We start from the raw sequence: 18,304 nt of genomic DNA on the forward strand, positions 1-18,304 counted from the left end.
GAGCACCAAGTCTAGGTCCAAGAGGCTTCTAAACAGCTTCTACCCTCAAGCCATAAGACTCCTGAACATCTAATTAAATGGCTACCCAGACTTTTTGCATTGCCCCCCTCTTTTACGCTGCTGCTACTCTCTGTTATTATCTATGCATAGTCACACTAATAACTCTACCTACATGTAAATATTACCTCAATTACCTTGACACCGGTGCCCCCGCACATTGACTCTGTACCGGTACCCCCTGTATATAGCCTCCACATTGACTCTGTACCGGTATCCCCTGTATATAGCTATGCTATTGTTATTCACTGCTGCTCTTTAATGATTTGTTACTCTTATCTCTTACTTTTTTTCATTTTTTTCTTACAACTGCATTGTTGTTTAAGGGCTTGTAAGTAAGCACTTCACTCTAAGGTCTACTCTACACCTGTTGTATTCGGTGCATGTGACAAATAACGTTTGATTTGATTCAATGAGAGGTGGGGAGTGTGTTGTGTACCTCCAGGCAAACTGATTTGTGAACTTCCATCAATATTGGTTTCATATTTGCTTAGATATGATGGTAGGGACATTTTTATTAACACTACACTTAAACCAATGCCTATAATCTACTAAATGTTCCGTTTTTCTTTCAGATTTATCATGGCCTGGAGATCTGTATATGACATTATGTGGTGTTGACTGTTGGTTTTCATTTTCGGGTTGAATAAAAAACCTCATATGTGATTTGAAATTAAATCCAAATTGCTAAAAAGTTGCAAGGACATAAACAGTTAAACATAAACAGTCATAATATAAAACCATTGCGCAATTGTTCTCTTTCTTTGGCAGAATAGGAATATCCCAGTCAAAGCAATGAAAAGCATTACAACCAAACTGTGTGATAGATGGCTTGTTGTGAACACATCATTCCACTGTTCTACTGGAAGTTTCTACTGCTTTGATCAGGGCATTAATCTTTGTCACCTTGCATTTTGGTTCACATTTTGTGGAATGCGATAATGAAGTATCCAACTCGGTCTCCATTTTAACAGCAAGAACATTTTACTTTACAGTACTTCCTCCGTAAAGTAAAACTCTAAAATGGTTGCCAACTTAAAAAGTGTTAATATATGAAGTGAATGTATTGTCATATTCGTTCCATACATCTAGACTCTAAGCAGACACAATAAAGTAACGAATCAAACTTCTATACTCATTTCTTCACTTTCTGACAGCCTAATTAGGTATTTTTAAACTCACAGCGAGAGAGAGACACACATTTGTTCACGGAGGAACGAGGACTGCACTGCAATGCCTAAATACTGTACAGTGAATCAAAGGACAGTGAATTTTCCTCTGACAACGTTTCTGACCGTCGAATACCAAGTTAAAAAAATCTACATTCTGTGACTGCTTCTCATTACCACTCCTGGCAAACATACATGTACCTTCATACAGCAAGAAGCTTCCTCCCAATTGTCCAGATTGTAACTGTTAGGAAGTGTAGTTTAAAAAAAAAATGCATCCTGAATCCAAAATGGTGTATCGAATGTAATGCAATTAAGAAGCCAGATGCTTTGTGCTGAATTAAATGTCTTATGAGACACTGTGGTCTTACTTTCCCTTTCCATCTGGTCTTAAATCAATCCCATTAACATTCCCCTACTTGGATGTTTGGCATATGTTTTGTCATCCTCTGAGGCCAAACTTTACTTTCCTCTTCAATTTAAGTACTACCGTGCTGCTGACTAGTTGCCAGTGGAGGAAAAAGAATAGAGAATGATAACATTTTAATTTATATTCCCACAATGTATAAATGTTTTTGGAAAAAGATGCATTCACAGATTCCAAACTCCTTTCAAACTTTTCAACTTAATGTAGACTGTAATTACGCATAGCCTTTTGCATGAAAGTGTCATCAAGTTTGGGAATCAGTTCATTCATTCATGAGTCTTTGTATTATGTAAAGTGCAATGGCACAACAAAACAAATGGTCTTGAGAAAAAAATGCCATCTTATTGAAAAGAAGGACCATGTTGGAGAAATATAATGTTTCAGCACATTTCCTTATGAAACAAACACACAAACACACACACAAATCTAAGTGATGGATCTTCCAACATATTGCATCCAGCACTGATACCAAGCAACAACACTACACAATGGCCATCCAAATCCATTCTAATCCCAAAACAATCTATCATCAGTCAAGCTGCAGCTCCAACCAGTGTTTTAATTATCTAATTCCCAGACAATTTCACACAGAGTGAAGCAGAACTTTCAGTCAAAACCTAGTATTGGCTAAATGGCTTTATCCACGAGCCACTTAACTAGCAACATACACCACACCTAGGCCCTAATCCTCCCCACGTTCTCCCTTAATCCATGACGTGGATCTGATGCATTGACTGACATTTTCCACTATTCGACCTTCAGGTCGAAACATTGCACAATACAACAGCGGGAGCCTTCATCAATGTGCAGGTATATATTCTTTATTTCCTGAGTTTCTATTATGTGTACCCAGCACCTACAAGTCATTAATATATGCAATTTAGCACATGCTTTTATCCAAAGCTCCTTACAGTAATGGAGCGATACATTTATAAAGGGGTAGTCCCAGGAATCCATCCCACAACCCTGCCATTACAAGTGCCATGCTCTACCAACTGAGCTACAAAGGACCACCATTCATTGGATGTGGGTACACTATGTTTGGAACTAGCCACTACTCACCCATAACGGCCAATGCTGAGGCTTTGGTTAGCTCCCTCTTCATGCTCTCCAGCACCTCCAGACCACTACCGTCCACATTGCACCTGTTGATAGTGCCATTACCAGAGCTGATCCAGTACAGCTTGTTGGCTGTATAATCTATGGAGAGACCTGGGGGAGAAGAATGACAGGGGTTCACCTTGGTGAAATATAGTGTATTTTATTTTTCAAGTCAGATGTATAATATGTGTGTTTCTTTGATTAGATTATTTTTTATTTAATGACACAGGGTCGCAGATGTAGCCTACTTGCAGTGTGCAGTGAAATACTTAAGCTCCAACAGTACAGAATGAAACAATAATAATAAAACAATAAAACATACTGTATATATGTACGGTACATGTTTACAACTGTGACAAGGATACATACAGACAGTATAATGCTAATTGGGGTGTGGGCAGGGTAATTGTCCGTAGGCTGCTATTCAGCAGACTGATGGTTTGGCTGTAGAATATATTGGCCAGTCTGTTAGTGCTAACCATGATGCTCCTGTACTGCCCGTGTCTGAGTGACGGAAGCGGGGAGAACAGGCCGTGGCTCGGGTGGCTGAGGTTCCTGATGATCTTCTTGGCCTTCTTGCAACACCTGATGTTCTCGGTGTCCTGGAGGGTAGGCAGTGTGCACCCAATGGTGTGTTCGGCTGAGTGTACCACCCTCTGTAGCGCCTTGTGGTCCGCAGCGTTGAAGTTGCCGTATCAAGCTGTGATGCAGCCCGACAGTATGCTCTCAATGGTACTCCTGTAGAACACATGAGGGCCCAATGAGACATGACAAATTTCTTCAGCCTCCTGAAGTTGAAGAGTCACTGTCGTGCTTTCTTCCCCACTGTGTCCGTGTGGTTTGACCATTTCAGATGTGTTTTTAACTGTCTCCACGGCGGCTCCGTTGATGAGGATGTGGGCGTAGCCAGCCTGGTTCTGACTAAAATCCACAATCAGCCCCTTTGTTTAGCCAACATTGAGGGATATGTTGTTCACCTGGCACCACACCGTCAGAGTGCCAACCTCCTCTATGTAGGTCGTCTCGTGGTTGTTCGTAATCAGGCCTACTACTGTCATATCATCAGTGAACTTGATGATGGTGTTGTGAGGCCACACAGTCGTGGGTATACAGGAAGTACAGGAGGGGACTGAGCACAAACCCTTATGGAGGAGGGTTTGGAGGAGGTAATTTTGCCTGCCATCACCACTTGGGGCCGGCCTGTCGGGAACTCCTCCATAGGGGTGAGTTCAGTCCCAGGGCCGTGAGCATTGTGGGGAGCTTAGAGGGCACCATGGTATTGAAGGCCAAGCTGTAGTCGATGAATAGCATCCTCACATATGCATTCCTCTTGTACAGGTGGGTGAGGGCAGCGTGCAGAACAGTGTTGATTGCATCGTCTGTGGATCTTTTGGGTGGTAGGCAAATTGGAGAGGGTTGAGTGTGTCGGGGAGGGAGGAAGTGAGGAGGTGATGTGATCTTTGACTGCACTTCATAATGACGGAAGTGAGTGCTACGTGTCAATAGTCATTCAGTCCAGTTACTTTCTCTTTCTTGGGCACGGAGATGATACTGTGAGGATGAGTGTGAGATTGTTGGAATACTTTTTGCGACCTGGGATGTGACTCCAATTGGGCCTTTATTTGTATCTATAGGATTCAGTGTTAATGTGGGTGTGTACTTGTGGCTGTGTTTGTGAGTGTGTGCATGCCTAAGTGTTTGCGAGTGTGTGTTTTTGTGTGTGTGTGTGTGTGTGTGTGTGTGTTGGAATGATCCCTGCCTGGGATATCTCTATGACCTCCACTTGACATTATAAACAATTTGACCAATCTCCAGCGGACTTGATGGGATTTGACAGAACGGCACAATTGATGGTGGCAACTGGAGGCTATTTTGTGTCTATGAACAGCTTTCTCTGTGTGTGTGTGTGTGTGTGTGTGTGTGTGTGTGTGTGTGTGTGTGTGTGGATTTATGGAAGGCAGATTCACAGTCACAACACATCAATAATTTACTCCCGTTCGCAGGTCCGGCCCATCATCATACATGATGTAATGTGTGGTATATTGTGAACCATCAATTTATATTTCTGACAGGGCCCATCAAGTCAACCCGATTGAGACCCATCAAATACAATGATACTGTGTTTAACTGAGAAAGTGAAGACTTGACCTTTCAGGTCTACATATGCAGTGAGAACAGAACAGCTGCTTGATGCATGAACCTCCAGATGCACCATTGTTCACTGAAGCTTGTATCATCTGAGTATACAAGCTTCAGGTTGAACAACTGTGTATGGCAGCAGATTATGTTTTCAGTTAGTAGCAAATTATTTAAATCCCAACCATTTGTAATGTTGCTTTATAATAATAGAAGAAACCAGTGCTTATGATCAGGGGATATGCAGGTAGAAATATGTATCGTGTTCATTTTAGGCCTTTTGTTATCAGGACTAGGGAAGTCCTCAAATGCACACCCTACATTGGCCAAAGCAGGAACTGCCAGGTTGTTGTACTGCTCCTGTGTATGACATTGGAATCTGTCCCATGATAAATAATGTTGGAAACATTGTGTTGGAACAAACAGTAGTGTTCCAGTCTGAACAAACAGAGCTATAATGTTCAACTGACCGACTGGTTCCCTTTGGTTCTGGTGAAGGACCTTGCTGTTGCTCCCATCCATGTTGGCTATGTTTATCGTGTTGCCATCTGTCCAGTAGATTTTCCTAAAGTCAAAGAACATCAGAAGCCTACAGTTACACACACATTGCACATTACATGTTACTTTTTCCACACTTTGTTACGTTATAGCCTTATTCTAAAAAGTATTAAATTGTATTTTTGTCATCAATCTACACACAATACCCCATAATGACAATGCAAAAACAGTTATTGACATTTTTGCAAATGTATATATATATAAAATCACATGTACAGAAGCATTCAGACCCTTTACTCAGTACTTTGTATAAGCACTTTTGGCAGTGATTACAGCCTTCAGTCTTCTTGGGTATGACACTACAAACTTGGCACACCTGTATTTGTGGAGTTTCTCATTCTTCTCTGCAGATCCTCTCAAGCTCTGTCAGGTTGGATGGGTAGCGTTGCTGCACAGCTATTTTCAGGTCTCTCCAGAGATGTTTGATTGAGCTCTGGCTGGGCCACTCAAGGGCAGTCATAGACTTGTCCCGAAGCCACTCCTGCATTGTCTTTGTTACGTGATTAGGGCCGTTGTCCTATTGGAAGGTGAACCTTCGCCCCAGTCTGAGGTCCTGAGAGCTCTGGAGCAGGTTTTCATCAAGGATCTCTCTGTACTTTGCTCCGTTCATCTTTTCCTCGATCCTGACCAGTAGTCCAGTCCCTGCCGCTGAAAACATCCCCACAGCACAATGCTGCCGCCACAATGCTTCACTGTAGGGATGGTGGCAGGTTTCCTCCACTTGGTTTTCAGGCCAAAGAATTCAATATTGGTTTCATCAGACCGGAGAATCTTGTTTCTCATGGTCTGAGAGTCCTTTAGGTGCCTTTTGGCAATTTCCAAGCGGACTGTCATGTGCCTTTTACTGAGGAGTGGCTTCCGTCTGACCACTCTACCATAAAGGCCTGATTGGTGGAGTGCTGCAGAGATAGTTGTCCTTCTGGAAGGTTCTCCCATCTCCACAGAGGAACTCTGGAGCTCTGTCAGAGTGACCACCGGGTTCTTGGTCACATCCCTGACCATGGCCCTTCTCCCCCGATTGCTCAGTTTGGCCGGGCGGCCAGCTCTAGGAAGAGTCTTGGAGATTCAACACTTCTTCCATTTAAGAATGATTGAGGCCACTGTGTTCTTGGGGACCTTCAATGCTGCAAACATTTGTGGTACCCTGTCACATATCCGTGCCTCGACACAATCCTGTCTGGGAGCTCTACCGAAAATTCCTTCAACATTGTTTCCAGGTTTTTGCTCTGACATGCACTGTCAGCTGTGGAACCTTACAGGTGTGTGCCTTCCAAATCATGTCCAATCAATTGAATTTACGTAAATAAGGTATTTCTGTTTGTTTTAGTTTTTTTTGACATTTGCAAACATTTCATTATGGGGTATTGTGTGTAGATCGATGAGGGAAACATTATACTTAATCCATTTAGAAAAATAAAAGGGGTCTGAATACTTTTCGAAAGCACTGTATATATATATATATATATATATATATATATATATAAGATTCTATTGGTTGCAAACATTTTGTGTAATCATTTAAAATATAAAAACTGTAAGTTTTGAATCCGGCGTTTTATGTATCAGTTCATAAACCTTGTGCCATGAAATCCGTACATCGGAAATCTCCTCCTAATTATTTTGCTACCTGTATGGTGCAGTTGTAAATGTTTCTGTCCTTAAATTAAAGTGGTATAGTTTATTTATCACAATTTTCTTTAGCCAATTTTGGTCTTCAATGCAGGGTCCAACAGACAAGGTCCTTACCTTCTCACCTTTCCACTTGCCTCCTCCTCCTCCATGTGTGACATAACTCCAACAGTCTTATTTATGATATCATTTACAAAGATTATACAGTTTTAAAAAATGTATTCCAATTAGTATATTTGAGTTTAACCATAATATATCTTCTAATGTTTGTTTCACTTTTAACTTTAACTTTTCAAATTAATTTATTTGTGGATCAAACTGAAATTGCAACCAGTTATCTGTTGCTTGTTTTAAAAATGTTTGTCATATAACTGAAAGTGGGAGGTTTTAATCTTAATGAAGGGAAAGGGCCATTCTTAAACATGGGGTTAGCCATTCTTACTAATCTGTTAGAGAACCAGTTTGGATTTAAGTATCATTTTTGTATAACTGAATCCATTCGTGAGAGGTCCAATGCTTTAATATTTCTGCACTCCGAATTCCTATTCATTATATAAAAAGGTCCATTTAATGTTGCCTGGCTATCCGTTCCAAATAAGAGTGGAATATTTTTTCCTTATATAATTTTAAAAAACAAGTAGTTAGGTGTAGGTAAGGCCATACTGTGGGTATAGAAAGTCACCACCCCATTTCAAAATGTTCCCCTTTTGTTGCCTTACAGGAAGGGGTTCACTTACCCAAATAATGTATTTTTTTACAGCTTTAATTTTTATACATTTTCAGAGTTTTTAAGAAAAAAATTCACTTGGGTTGTGGGTTACTGTTTGTTAGTGTTTTCAATTCAGGCAGTAAGGTGAACATTTTGAAAGGGTGTGTTGACTTTCTATACGCACATTAAGTAACTGGGATATGACTAAAGAATTCATCAGGGGGATTTTTCCACAAATAGACAGGTGTTGTCCTTTCTATGGTAGCAAAACCTTATATAATTTGGCTACATTCTATTAAAATGTATTGCTGTGAAATTATTATTTTGGGATATGAATACCGAGTACAGTATGCCCACCATTTTAACTACACAGTAATGTAAAAGTTAAATTTTTTGAGATCTAATATGTAATATGTTGCATTTATCATAATTCTGTTTCAATTCCAGAGCGGTTAGAATGATTATCTAGATCCTCTATGAGGCTGTGCAGGGATCCAAATTGCAGATTTAAAATAAAACATGAATCATCAGCGTACAATGACACTTTTTTAAAACCCTGGATTTCTAATCCCTTGATATTATTGTTGGATCTGATTTTAATAGCTAACATTTCAATGGCCATAATAAATAAATACATATGTTAATAAAGGACAGCCTTACTTTACTCCCTTTGACAATTTAATTATTTCTGAGAAGTTGCCATTATTTACTATTTTATACATGGGGTTATTATACATGACTTTAACCCATCGTATAAGAGATTCTCCAAAATGTAAATAGGCCAGGCATTTATATATAGATTCCAGTCGTACTTTATCAAAGGCCTTTCAAAGTCAGCTATGAATATGAAATCTGGTTTCCCAGATTTGTCATAGTGTTCTATTGTTTTCACTACTTGTCTTATATTATCTCCAATGTAAAAAACTATCTGATTAGGATTAAATAATTTGGTCGTAGAGAGCTGTTTAATTTCTTCATTTTGATACTGTGGCTAAATTGCACACTATATAAATATTTCCACTGAATAATTTCTGCAGATTCTATGTTTTTTTTCATGACAGAAGCTTGGAAATGTACTTTTATCAGTGTCTTGTCTACAAATGGAAGATATTTGTTTTTCCTAATCCCACGCTGACGGTGAGCCCAGTAGATAATGATGAAGTACACAGATGCTGGTTTAATCTACTTACCCCTTTGTGGGGTGCACAACAAGGCACCTTGGTTTATCAATCCCATGAATGACTGAGGTCTTCAGGGAACCATCCAGGCGAGCGGCATTGATTTGAGACTCGTCATTCTCTGAGCTGAGCCAGTATAAATTCCTAGAGAGCCAGTCTAACGCCAGCCCACGGCAGTTTAGTATATCTGAGGGGATAACAAAGAGAGTGAGGCTGTCAATTCAACATCTAGTTTTACAGAATCACATTGGTCATCAGTTAGACAGGATAATATACAGACCTTGGGACAGCAAACAGGTACCAAAACATTGGTATTCAATGTTGTTTATGCTTCCTAACAATTTATATATTTATATATATTTTTAAATACAGAGGAAGTAAAGATAACACTTAATTTTATGGGAGCATACTAAACCATTATTTTATAAGGTATTTATAAAGTGTGTGTTCATCATTTATTAAGCGCTATTTATACTTTATTAATACTTTAGAAATGTTTTGAGTGACCAGTGTAATTTCTTACAAAAATATGAACATGCAATTGGTAGACAGTAGACAGCAGGAGCTAGTAAAAGAATAAGCACACAACACAGGATGTTTATTGAAATATATAGACGTGTGAATAACTAGCTTACTAACATTTACAAATGCAGGAGTCATGATTTATAAATGGTGAGCAAACGTATGTAAATGCCTTATAAATGGTTTATAAATGCTTTATTATGGACCCTTAAAATAAGTGTTACCAAAGTAAAGATTATAATAAGAGTGTGTCAAAAAGCTTATGCAGGCAGGTTTTTGTTCTGTTCTTTATCAGGTGGTCATTAATTAAATCTACGGCACAACTTTACAGAATGGGAATTAGGGTGTGCTCTGTGGATAATCAAAGAAAGAAGAGAGGAGGCTCTTCTTGAAAAACAGCAATTGTCTTTTGCTCTTTGATGACGTACTTTCATGCAATACAATTTGGCAAAACAGATATTCCCATCAAAGCCACAAGAAAACAACTAATGATCGTAGAAGTTATTTCCAGCCTTTGTCTTGACACAGTGTTTCATCCCTTAGTAATGTCAATCAGAAAATTGAGAGCTTGGGACTATAAGGTTCTATCTGCATTTTTTGTCCAAATTTAGTTATTGACATGATCTTCTTCTGTTCAATGTTCTCTACCTACATAGTACTCTAAATACCCCCATTCATGTTGTTAAGTTCAAAAGAATACTAGATAAACAATTGCTGACACCATTCAAACCAATGAGGGTTCGGAACTTTAAAGTCAATTATCTCAGATCATCTTTTTGCAGATAGAACCTTATAGTCCCAAGCTCTCGAAATGTAAATATCCATCTTATTAATCAAATGAGTGGCAGGCTCTGGCACTACGTTATTTAATGGCCTATACAGTATTGTTCCCAGAGTTCCTTCAACCCACAAGACTATGTTAGCCAACTGAGCTAAAGCCTGGGAATAAGCTCAGGGGAGTTAACACGAGTCGTCATGTCTTAGGCAAGGTAACTCACCATGACTCAACCATCTCTGATACATTATTATCTCTCTGAATTACACACTTATGAAGGACAGACAGTGCCTGTGTCTCAAGTAGCACCCAATACCCTACATACTGGGATTCAGCCATTCACTACCTCCAGAGATGACAGTCTCCAGGCGGGTGCCGTTGATGAAGGCCCGTTTGATGGTCTGTGTTTTTACATCTGCCCAGTAGATCCGGTCCTCCTGGGTGTCGTAATCCACAACGGTGACATCATCAATGTCTGGGACAGTCAGTGCCGTCATGACGTTCATGTAAGGGTTGTCAATATTCACACCACGGATCTCTGACCGCCTGACGTACAGGAGGAACCTTTTCAACACTATGGAGAAATCAGATTAGGAGAGAAATATCAATGACTACCATTGATTTGTGAAGCGGTTGAACTTTTTAGTCAGATATGGTTATGGGGTAAAATATGACATGCAAATGCTAATGTTTATCCCTAATCATAATCCCAAGTCAATACTTCACAAATGCCAATGAAATCATAAATATGTAAAAACATAATTCTGTCATTTTTATGGTTCTTTGTTTAGTGATTGTGTACAATATCCCACTTGTTTGTGACTTTGATAACAAAAACGATAGATACAGGTGTTACAGGATTGAAGATGGCTGTCCCACTCACAGGCGCAAGATTGTTTGTTGAGGGACAGTTTCATGAGGTGTGGACAGGTGCAGGATGCAGTACGGTTGTAATTGATAAGACACAGGTGTGAGCATGGGCCACGCCCATTATTCTCTTCACAAGGGTTAGACGCTGAAGAGAGAGTGAGAGAGAGGAGGGGGTCAGGTTGAGACTTGTCAGCAAAAATATAGAAAAATATGCAAAAGGAGGAGAAACAATTGGGCCATGATGAATACATGAAGTGAATTGAACAAAAAGCCTCCCAATAATCTAATTTCTGGTTAAAATATTTATAGGAAGTCCTTTTTATGAAGTACAGTGCCTTGCGAAAGTATTCGGCCCCCTTGAACTTTGCGACCTTTTGCCACATTTCAGGCTTCAAACATAAAGATATAAAACTGTATTTTTTTGTGAAGAATCAACAACAAGTGGGACACAATCATGAAGTGGAACGACATTTATTGGATATTTCAAACTTTTTTAACAAATCAAAAACTGAAAAATTGGGCGTGCAAAATTATTCAGCCCCCTTAAGTTAATACTTTGTAGCGCCACCTTTTGCTGCGATTACAGCTGTAAGTCGCTTGGGGTATGTCTCTATCAGTTTTGCACATCGAGAGACTGAAATGTTTTCCCATTCCTCCTTGCAAAACAGCTCGAGCTCAGTGAGGTTGGATGGAGAGCATTTGTGAACAGCAGTTTTCAGTTCTTTCCACAAATTCTCGATTGGATTCAGGTCTGGACGTTGACTTGGCCATTCTAACACCTGGATATGTTTATTTTTGAACCATTCCATTGTAGATTTTGCTTTATGTTTTGGATCATTGTCTTGTTGGAAGACAAATCTCCGTCCCAGTCTCAGGTCTTTTGCAGACTCCATCAGGTTTTCTTCGAGAATGGTCCTGTATTTGGCTCCATCCATCTTCCCATCAATTTTAACCATCTTCCCTGTCCCTGCTGAAGAAAAGCAGGCCCAAACCATGATGCTGCCACCACCATGTTTGACAGTGGGGATGGTGTGTTCAGGGTGATGAGCGGTGTTGCTTTTACGCCAAACATAACGTTTTGCATTGTTGCCAAAAAGTTCAATTTTGGTTTCATCTGACCAGAGCACCTTCTTCCACATGTTTGGTGTGTCTCCCAGGTGGCTTGTGGCAAACTTTAAACTACACTTTTTATGGATATATTTAAGAAATGGCTTTCTTCTTACCACTCTTCCATAAAGGCCAGATTTGTGCAATATACGACTGATTGTTGTCCTATGGACAGAGTCTCCCACCTCAGCTGTAGATCTCTGCAGTTCATCCAGAGTGATCATGGGCCTCTTGGCTGCATCTCTGATCAGTCTTCTCCTTGTATGAGCTGAAAGTTTAGAGGGACGGCCAGGTCTTGGTAGATTTGCAGTGGTCTGATACTCCTTCCATTTCAATATTATCGCTTGCACAGTGCTCCTTGGGATGTTTAAAGCTTGGGAAATCTTTTTGTATCCAAATCCGGCTTTAAACTTCTTCACAACAGTATCTCGGACCTGCCTGGTGTGTTCCTTGTTCTTCATGATGCTCTCTGCGCTTTTAACGGACCTCTGAGACTATCACAGTGCAGGTGCATTTATACGGAGACTTGATTACACACAGGTGGATTGTATTTATCATCATTAGTCATTTAGGTCAACATTGGATCATTCAGAGATCCTCACTGAACTTCTGGAGAGAGTTTGCTGCACTGAAAGTAAAGGGGCTGAATAATTTTGCACGCCCAATTTTTCAGTTTTTGATTTGAAAAAAAGTTTGAAATATCCAATAAATGTCGTTCCACTTCATGATTGTGTCCCACTTGTTGTTGATTCTTCACAAAAAAATACAGTTTATATCTTTATGTTTGAAGCCTGAAATGTGGCAAAAGGTCGCAAAGTTCAAGGGGGCCGAATACTTTCGCAAGGCACTGTATATACAAGAGTAAGTGGTAGTGCACTAGTGGTGAAATACAGAAGTATGATCTGGTTTTGGGCCTATGGTCAAAAGGTCTGCTTACCTTCCTGACAGGGTAAAGGGCAACAAAGCTTTTAAAAACAGAAAATACAGATGCTTAGTTCTGTAAATCTGCAACAGACCAATATGATTAAAGGGTTATTTTGAAACGCAGGAAATAAAGGAACAGCTGTAAAACTGTGTGTAAAGTTTTTCCATGGGCAGTTGGCCACCTGTAATGTTCAACCATAATGCTGAATCCCTCTGATACTCCCTCTGATATAACAATAATCCTGCCGAGATGGCATTCCACCCTATCCATACCTACTACCACCCACATTGGTTCTCGTGTTTCAACACTGCTTTCAAGTGGTCTAAATCACTGGCAATGCATCAGGAGAAATGGTTGGGGTAGGTGGGACATCTTTGGTGCAGTTGCATTTGAAATGGATGCTGACTCAGAAAACCTGGTTACACAAACTAAAGAGTAATAAATAAATGGTATCTCCCTACTCCTGGTAAGGCTTGGCTGGTTTGGAAAGTATCAGAAAGTACTTCCTCATCAATCTACACACAATAAATACCCCATAATGACTAAGCGAAAACAGATATTTAGATATTTTTATTTAGATATTTTGCAAATGTGTTAAAAATAAAAAACAGAAATACCTTATTTACATAAGTATTCATACGCTTTGCTATGAGACTCGAAATAGAGTTTAGAGATTCTGGGTTCGAGTCCAGGCTCTGTCGCAGCTGGCCACGACCGGGAGACCCATGGGGCAGCGCACAATTGGCCCAGCATTGTCAGGATTAGGGGAGGGTTTGGTCGGCAGGGATGTCCTTGTCCCATCGCGCACTAGGGAGTCCTGTGGCAGGCCAGGCGCAGTGCACGCTGACACGGTCACTAGGTGTAGGGTGTTTCCTCTGACACATTGGTGCGGCTGGCTTCCAGGTTAAGTGGGCAGTGTGTCAAGAAGCAGTGTGTCTTGGTTGGGTTGTGTTTCGGAGGAAGCATGGCTCTCGACTTTCACCTCTCCCGAGTCCATACGAGAGTTGCCGCGATGAGACGAGACTGTAACTGCCAATTGGATTATAATGGAATTGGGGAGAAAAAGAAAGTTATAATACAAATGCAAAAAATGTTTTGAGTTTAGGTACATCCTGTTTCCATTGATCATCCTTGAAATGTTTCTACAACTTGATTGTAGTCCACCTGTGGTAAATTCAATTGAATGGATATGATATTGAAAGGCACACACCTGTCTATATGAGGTCGAACAGCTGACAGTGCATGTCAGAGCAAAAACCAAGCCATGAAGCCGAAGGAATTGTCTGTACAGCTCCGAGACAGGAATGTGTCGAGGCACAGATCTGGGGAAGTGTACCAAATATCTTTCTTAAATGGAAGAAATTTGGAACCACCAAGACTCTTCCTAGAGCTGGCCACTCGGCCAAACTGAGCAATCGGGGGAGGAGGGCCATGGTCACGGATGTGATCAAGAACCCGATGGTCACTCTGACAGAGCTCCAGAGTTCCTCTGTGGAGATGGAAAAACCTTCCAGAAGGACAAATATCTAAGCACCACTCCACCAATTAGGCCCTTATGGTAGAGTGGCCAGATGGAAGCCACTCCTCAGTAAAAGGCACATGACAGCCCGCTAGGAGTTTGCCAAAAGGCACCTAAATGACTCTCAGACCATGAGAAACAAGATTCTCTTGTCTGATGAAACCGTGATTGAATTATTACTATCACATCTGGAGGAAAACTGCCACCATCCCTACAGTGAAGCATTGTGGTGGCAGCATAATGCTGTGGTGATGTTTTTCAGCGGCAGGGACTTGGAGACTAGTCAAGATCGAAGGAAATATGAACGGAGCAAAGTACAGAGATATCGTTCATGAAAACCTGCTCCGGAGCGCTCAGGACCTCAGACTGGGGCGAATATTCACCTTCCAATGGGAATGGCACACAGCAAATACAATGCAGGAGTAGCTTCAGGACAAGTCTCTGAATGTCTTTGAGTGGCCCAGCCAGAGCTCGATCAAACATCTCTGGAAAGACTAGTGCTGTGGCCGTCACAAAATTTAGCCAGCTGGTGATTGTCAAGCAAATAAGTCTCATTCTCACGGGCTCTCAAGTGGCACAGTGGTCTAAAAACTGCATCTCAGTGCTAGAGGTGTGATTGGGAGTCCCATAGGGCGGGGTAGGCCGTCATTGTAAATTAGAATTTGTTCTTAACTGACTTGCCTTGTTATGTAAAGGTTAAATTAAATAAATGTTTAAAAAAAGACTGTTAATTAACATAAACACATTTAGTATCTCCTGGCTTCCACACACAGCCTAGAAGCCACTTTAAAAGGTCTAATAAATCCATGTTATATAGCTTACACCTTCACAATAAATTTGTTATTTACTGTTTAACATTAATTTATCAATCAATGTACAACATTTAATTACAACATACAAAAACATATATATTGAAAAAACAATTCTTAAAATCAATCTGCAATATACCATGCTATGAAATATGATAATGATGGGCGTGGTTTTGATTCAACTCTGGTTATTAACAACAACACTGGGATTATTTTACACCAATGAGTGTTAATTAAATCTATAAGTATTGAATTATGTTTAGAATGTAGGCCCTCAAAATAAGGCCTTATGAAATACACATTGTATTGTGTTAAAAAATTACATTTTAGTGATACCATTTTTCTTAGGATCTCACTTGGTGATGTCCTTAGGACTGAAAATGGATGACTGCAACAACCATGTCTGTCACTACCAAATGCAGTCGTGTGGTAACTATATAATTCACTCAAAAGGCAAGGCACTTAGGAAATAAGTCTTTACACTAAGCATTGTGTTAATTTAACGCTGTTCCAGTGTCTATACATGTCTACGCTTTCAGTGTTTAGCGCACTCGACAGCGAGGTTTCCATCCAATTTCTGACAGATTTTCTTGCAAATATTCTATAATATTCATGAAACAACGTGCACATTTCCCCTCCGAAGATGTTCCCATCAAACATACTTTTTCAGATTTAAGGCTGAGTGTGATCACGTAGTGGCTTTCCATCGCATTTTCAACTCTACTGATGGTTTTGTCACAAAAACTGTTTATATAGTAAATGTGCCCACTCTGCTCTTGGCACGTGTGCTTTTGCCAACAGTTTGCAGATACAGTGGGGGTAGGCTACCTACATGATGAGATCATTATGGATAAGACCGATATTATTTGCATTTGTCAAACGGCATCCAAGCATGGATCATCATGTCACCAGCATAAGACCCTGGATTTTTACTGGAAGGGAGGATCAAGCTCATCACCTTGCACATTCACCACTTTCTGAAGGTCTTCATAACTTATTTCATGTTGCCTAATAAAATGCATGCTTTCCCGAGTTATTGTGGGAGGACCAAAAAATGTATCATCACGTGACTCCAAGTTTACTTTGATACAATGGTATTATATCAATATTTGCAGATAAAGGAGCTTCCACCACCATTTCTCGCATAATGATTTTTACAGACACAAAAAGATCCCACCATGTCTAACGAACAACTTGTCTGTCGGCATTTATAAAATGATATATTATTAATCCGCATGAAATGGTTGTATGGAAACATGGTTTGTGTTTATTTAACACTGGAGAATTTGTCCCTATATAAGCAGTATATAAGCATTATACAAACAAACAGTGTATCTCCTTCTTTGTCAACAGTCACTTCAGACCAATAAATGCACCACTTTTTCAGATTGGACAGATATTTCCTTTTGGTATATTTTCAAACCAGATATAAAGATACCTTTTTGCAGTGATTTACCTGAAGCAAGTTTGACAAACTCATTTCCAAACTCATTTCCTGGACTGTGTCTTGTTGAATACATTATACATTCAGATGGTTTAGAAGAGAGAAAACCGCTCCGTCTGCTCATTCTGTTCTGTCTGTGTGAGTTGAAAACATACCCAACAACACTTGACTCATGATAGGAAACCAAAGCCTGGATACATTTCAGCGTTCAGCCTTGAGAAATGACAATAACATGGGAAAGACGTTGTTCATTTCTAGACTGGCAGACGTCTCATGAATAAATAAACCCCCATGCTTAGCTAACATAAAGAGCAGAAATATGCTAGTTTCCAAAGAGTGATATCTTTTCAATGCAAACCGTTAAGTCTACTGGGTATACTACGTAATGTAAGCCAGGGCTGGGGCACTTGGCTGTTGTAAATCTCAACTCTCAGGAGGTGCTAGAATATTCATAAAAGGCCTCAGGTAGTCATGGTAAATGTTACAGTAAAATATGTGGAGTGAAGTGTATTATGCTGTTGTTGTTGTTTTTTTAACAGTCACTGTTTTGAAAGGTACATTTAAAAAAAATACGACTGCATAGATATTCAGACACACATAGAGGTGTTTTTTCTAAATCAAATTAATAATTCAACATGTTTATGTTAAACTAATGCAGGGAGTAGTGGCTCTGTCAAGCAAGATGTGTTATAACCAGGTTGTATTATCAACAACACTCCTCTCTTTCTTTCCATCACTCAGAAGCAAATGTGACAAGGTGGATGTGTAGGAAAGACACATATTTACCTTGTAAATGTGAGTTGCCCATTTTCTGAATACAAAATTATCATTATAGCTTCAAATATTACTACTCTGCATGTATTTGAAACAGCTGCTTACTTCCATGCAGTGATTGCATGCACTATGCATGCTGATCAGATTTATTCATTCCTAATCGCTGCAAGCACAGTGCAAAGATGTGGAGATGCATTCAGAGGTCATTTTGTTTAATAACATTGCAGGCACACTCAGATTTGGTTGCATTAACGCAGCCAGGAATACAGAATACTTTATATGAAATCATCATTACTCAACAACTGGTACTTACTACACTGTACTGCATCTTTGTAAATACAATATAAAGCAATCTGAGATACATCATTTGACAAATGTACGGACACTATTCTTGTATTTCCAATATGATCATGTTAGTCTGCTGCGTATCACCAGAGCAGTGAGGGGAGAGTGTTAGGATCTGTTTGATGTGTTATTGTAGCTATAATTAACCAATTACTGTTCCTCACTGGGAGGCATTGGGACAGATTTTTCCCTTAACTAATCATTGGCACCTCCTCCCTGTTTTAACCACCCCCACACACACATACATACA

At 39.9% G+C, this 18,304-nt stretch overlaps 1 protein-coding gene across 1 annotated transcript in view; it reads right to left on the reverse strand.

The window, feature by feature from the left end:
• The window catches only part of LOC115117317 (low-density lipoprotein receptor-related protein 1B-like), a 286,805-nt gene that overhangs the window by 194,426 nt on the left and 74,075 nt on the right, over window positions 1-18,304 (reverse strand). The window contains exons 22-26 of the mRNA XM_065014311.1: window positions 11,145-11,276; window positions 10,608-10,835; window positions 8,977-9,151; window positions 5,361-5,455; window positions 2,716-2,865 (exon numbers count right to left, since the gene is read on the reverse strand). Coding sequence (XP_064870383.1) covers window positions 2,716-2,865; window positions 5,361-5,455; window positions 8,977-9,151; window positions 10,608-10,835; window positions 11,145-11,276 — 780 coding nt within the window. The remainder of the gene's footprint in view (window positions 1-2,715; window positions 2,866-5,360; window positions 5,456-8,976; window positions 9,152-10,607; window positions 10,836-11,144; window positions 11,277-18,304) is intronic.

This window comes from Oncorhynchus nerka, linkage group LG1 (assembly GCF_034236695.1).
Source record: "Oncorhynchus nerka isolate Pitt River linkage group LG1, Oner_Uvic_2.0, whole genome shotgun sequence".
NCBI classification, from domain to species: Eukaryota; Metazoa; Chordata; class Actinopteri; order Salmoniformes; family Salmonidae; genus Oncorhynchus; species Oncorhynchus nerka.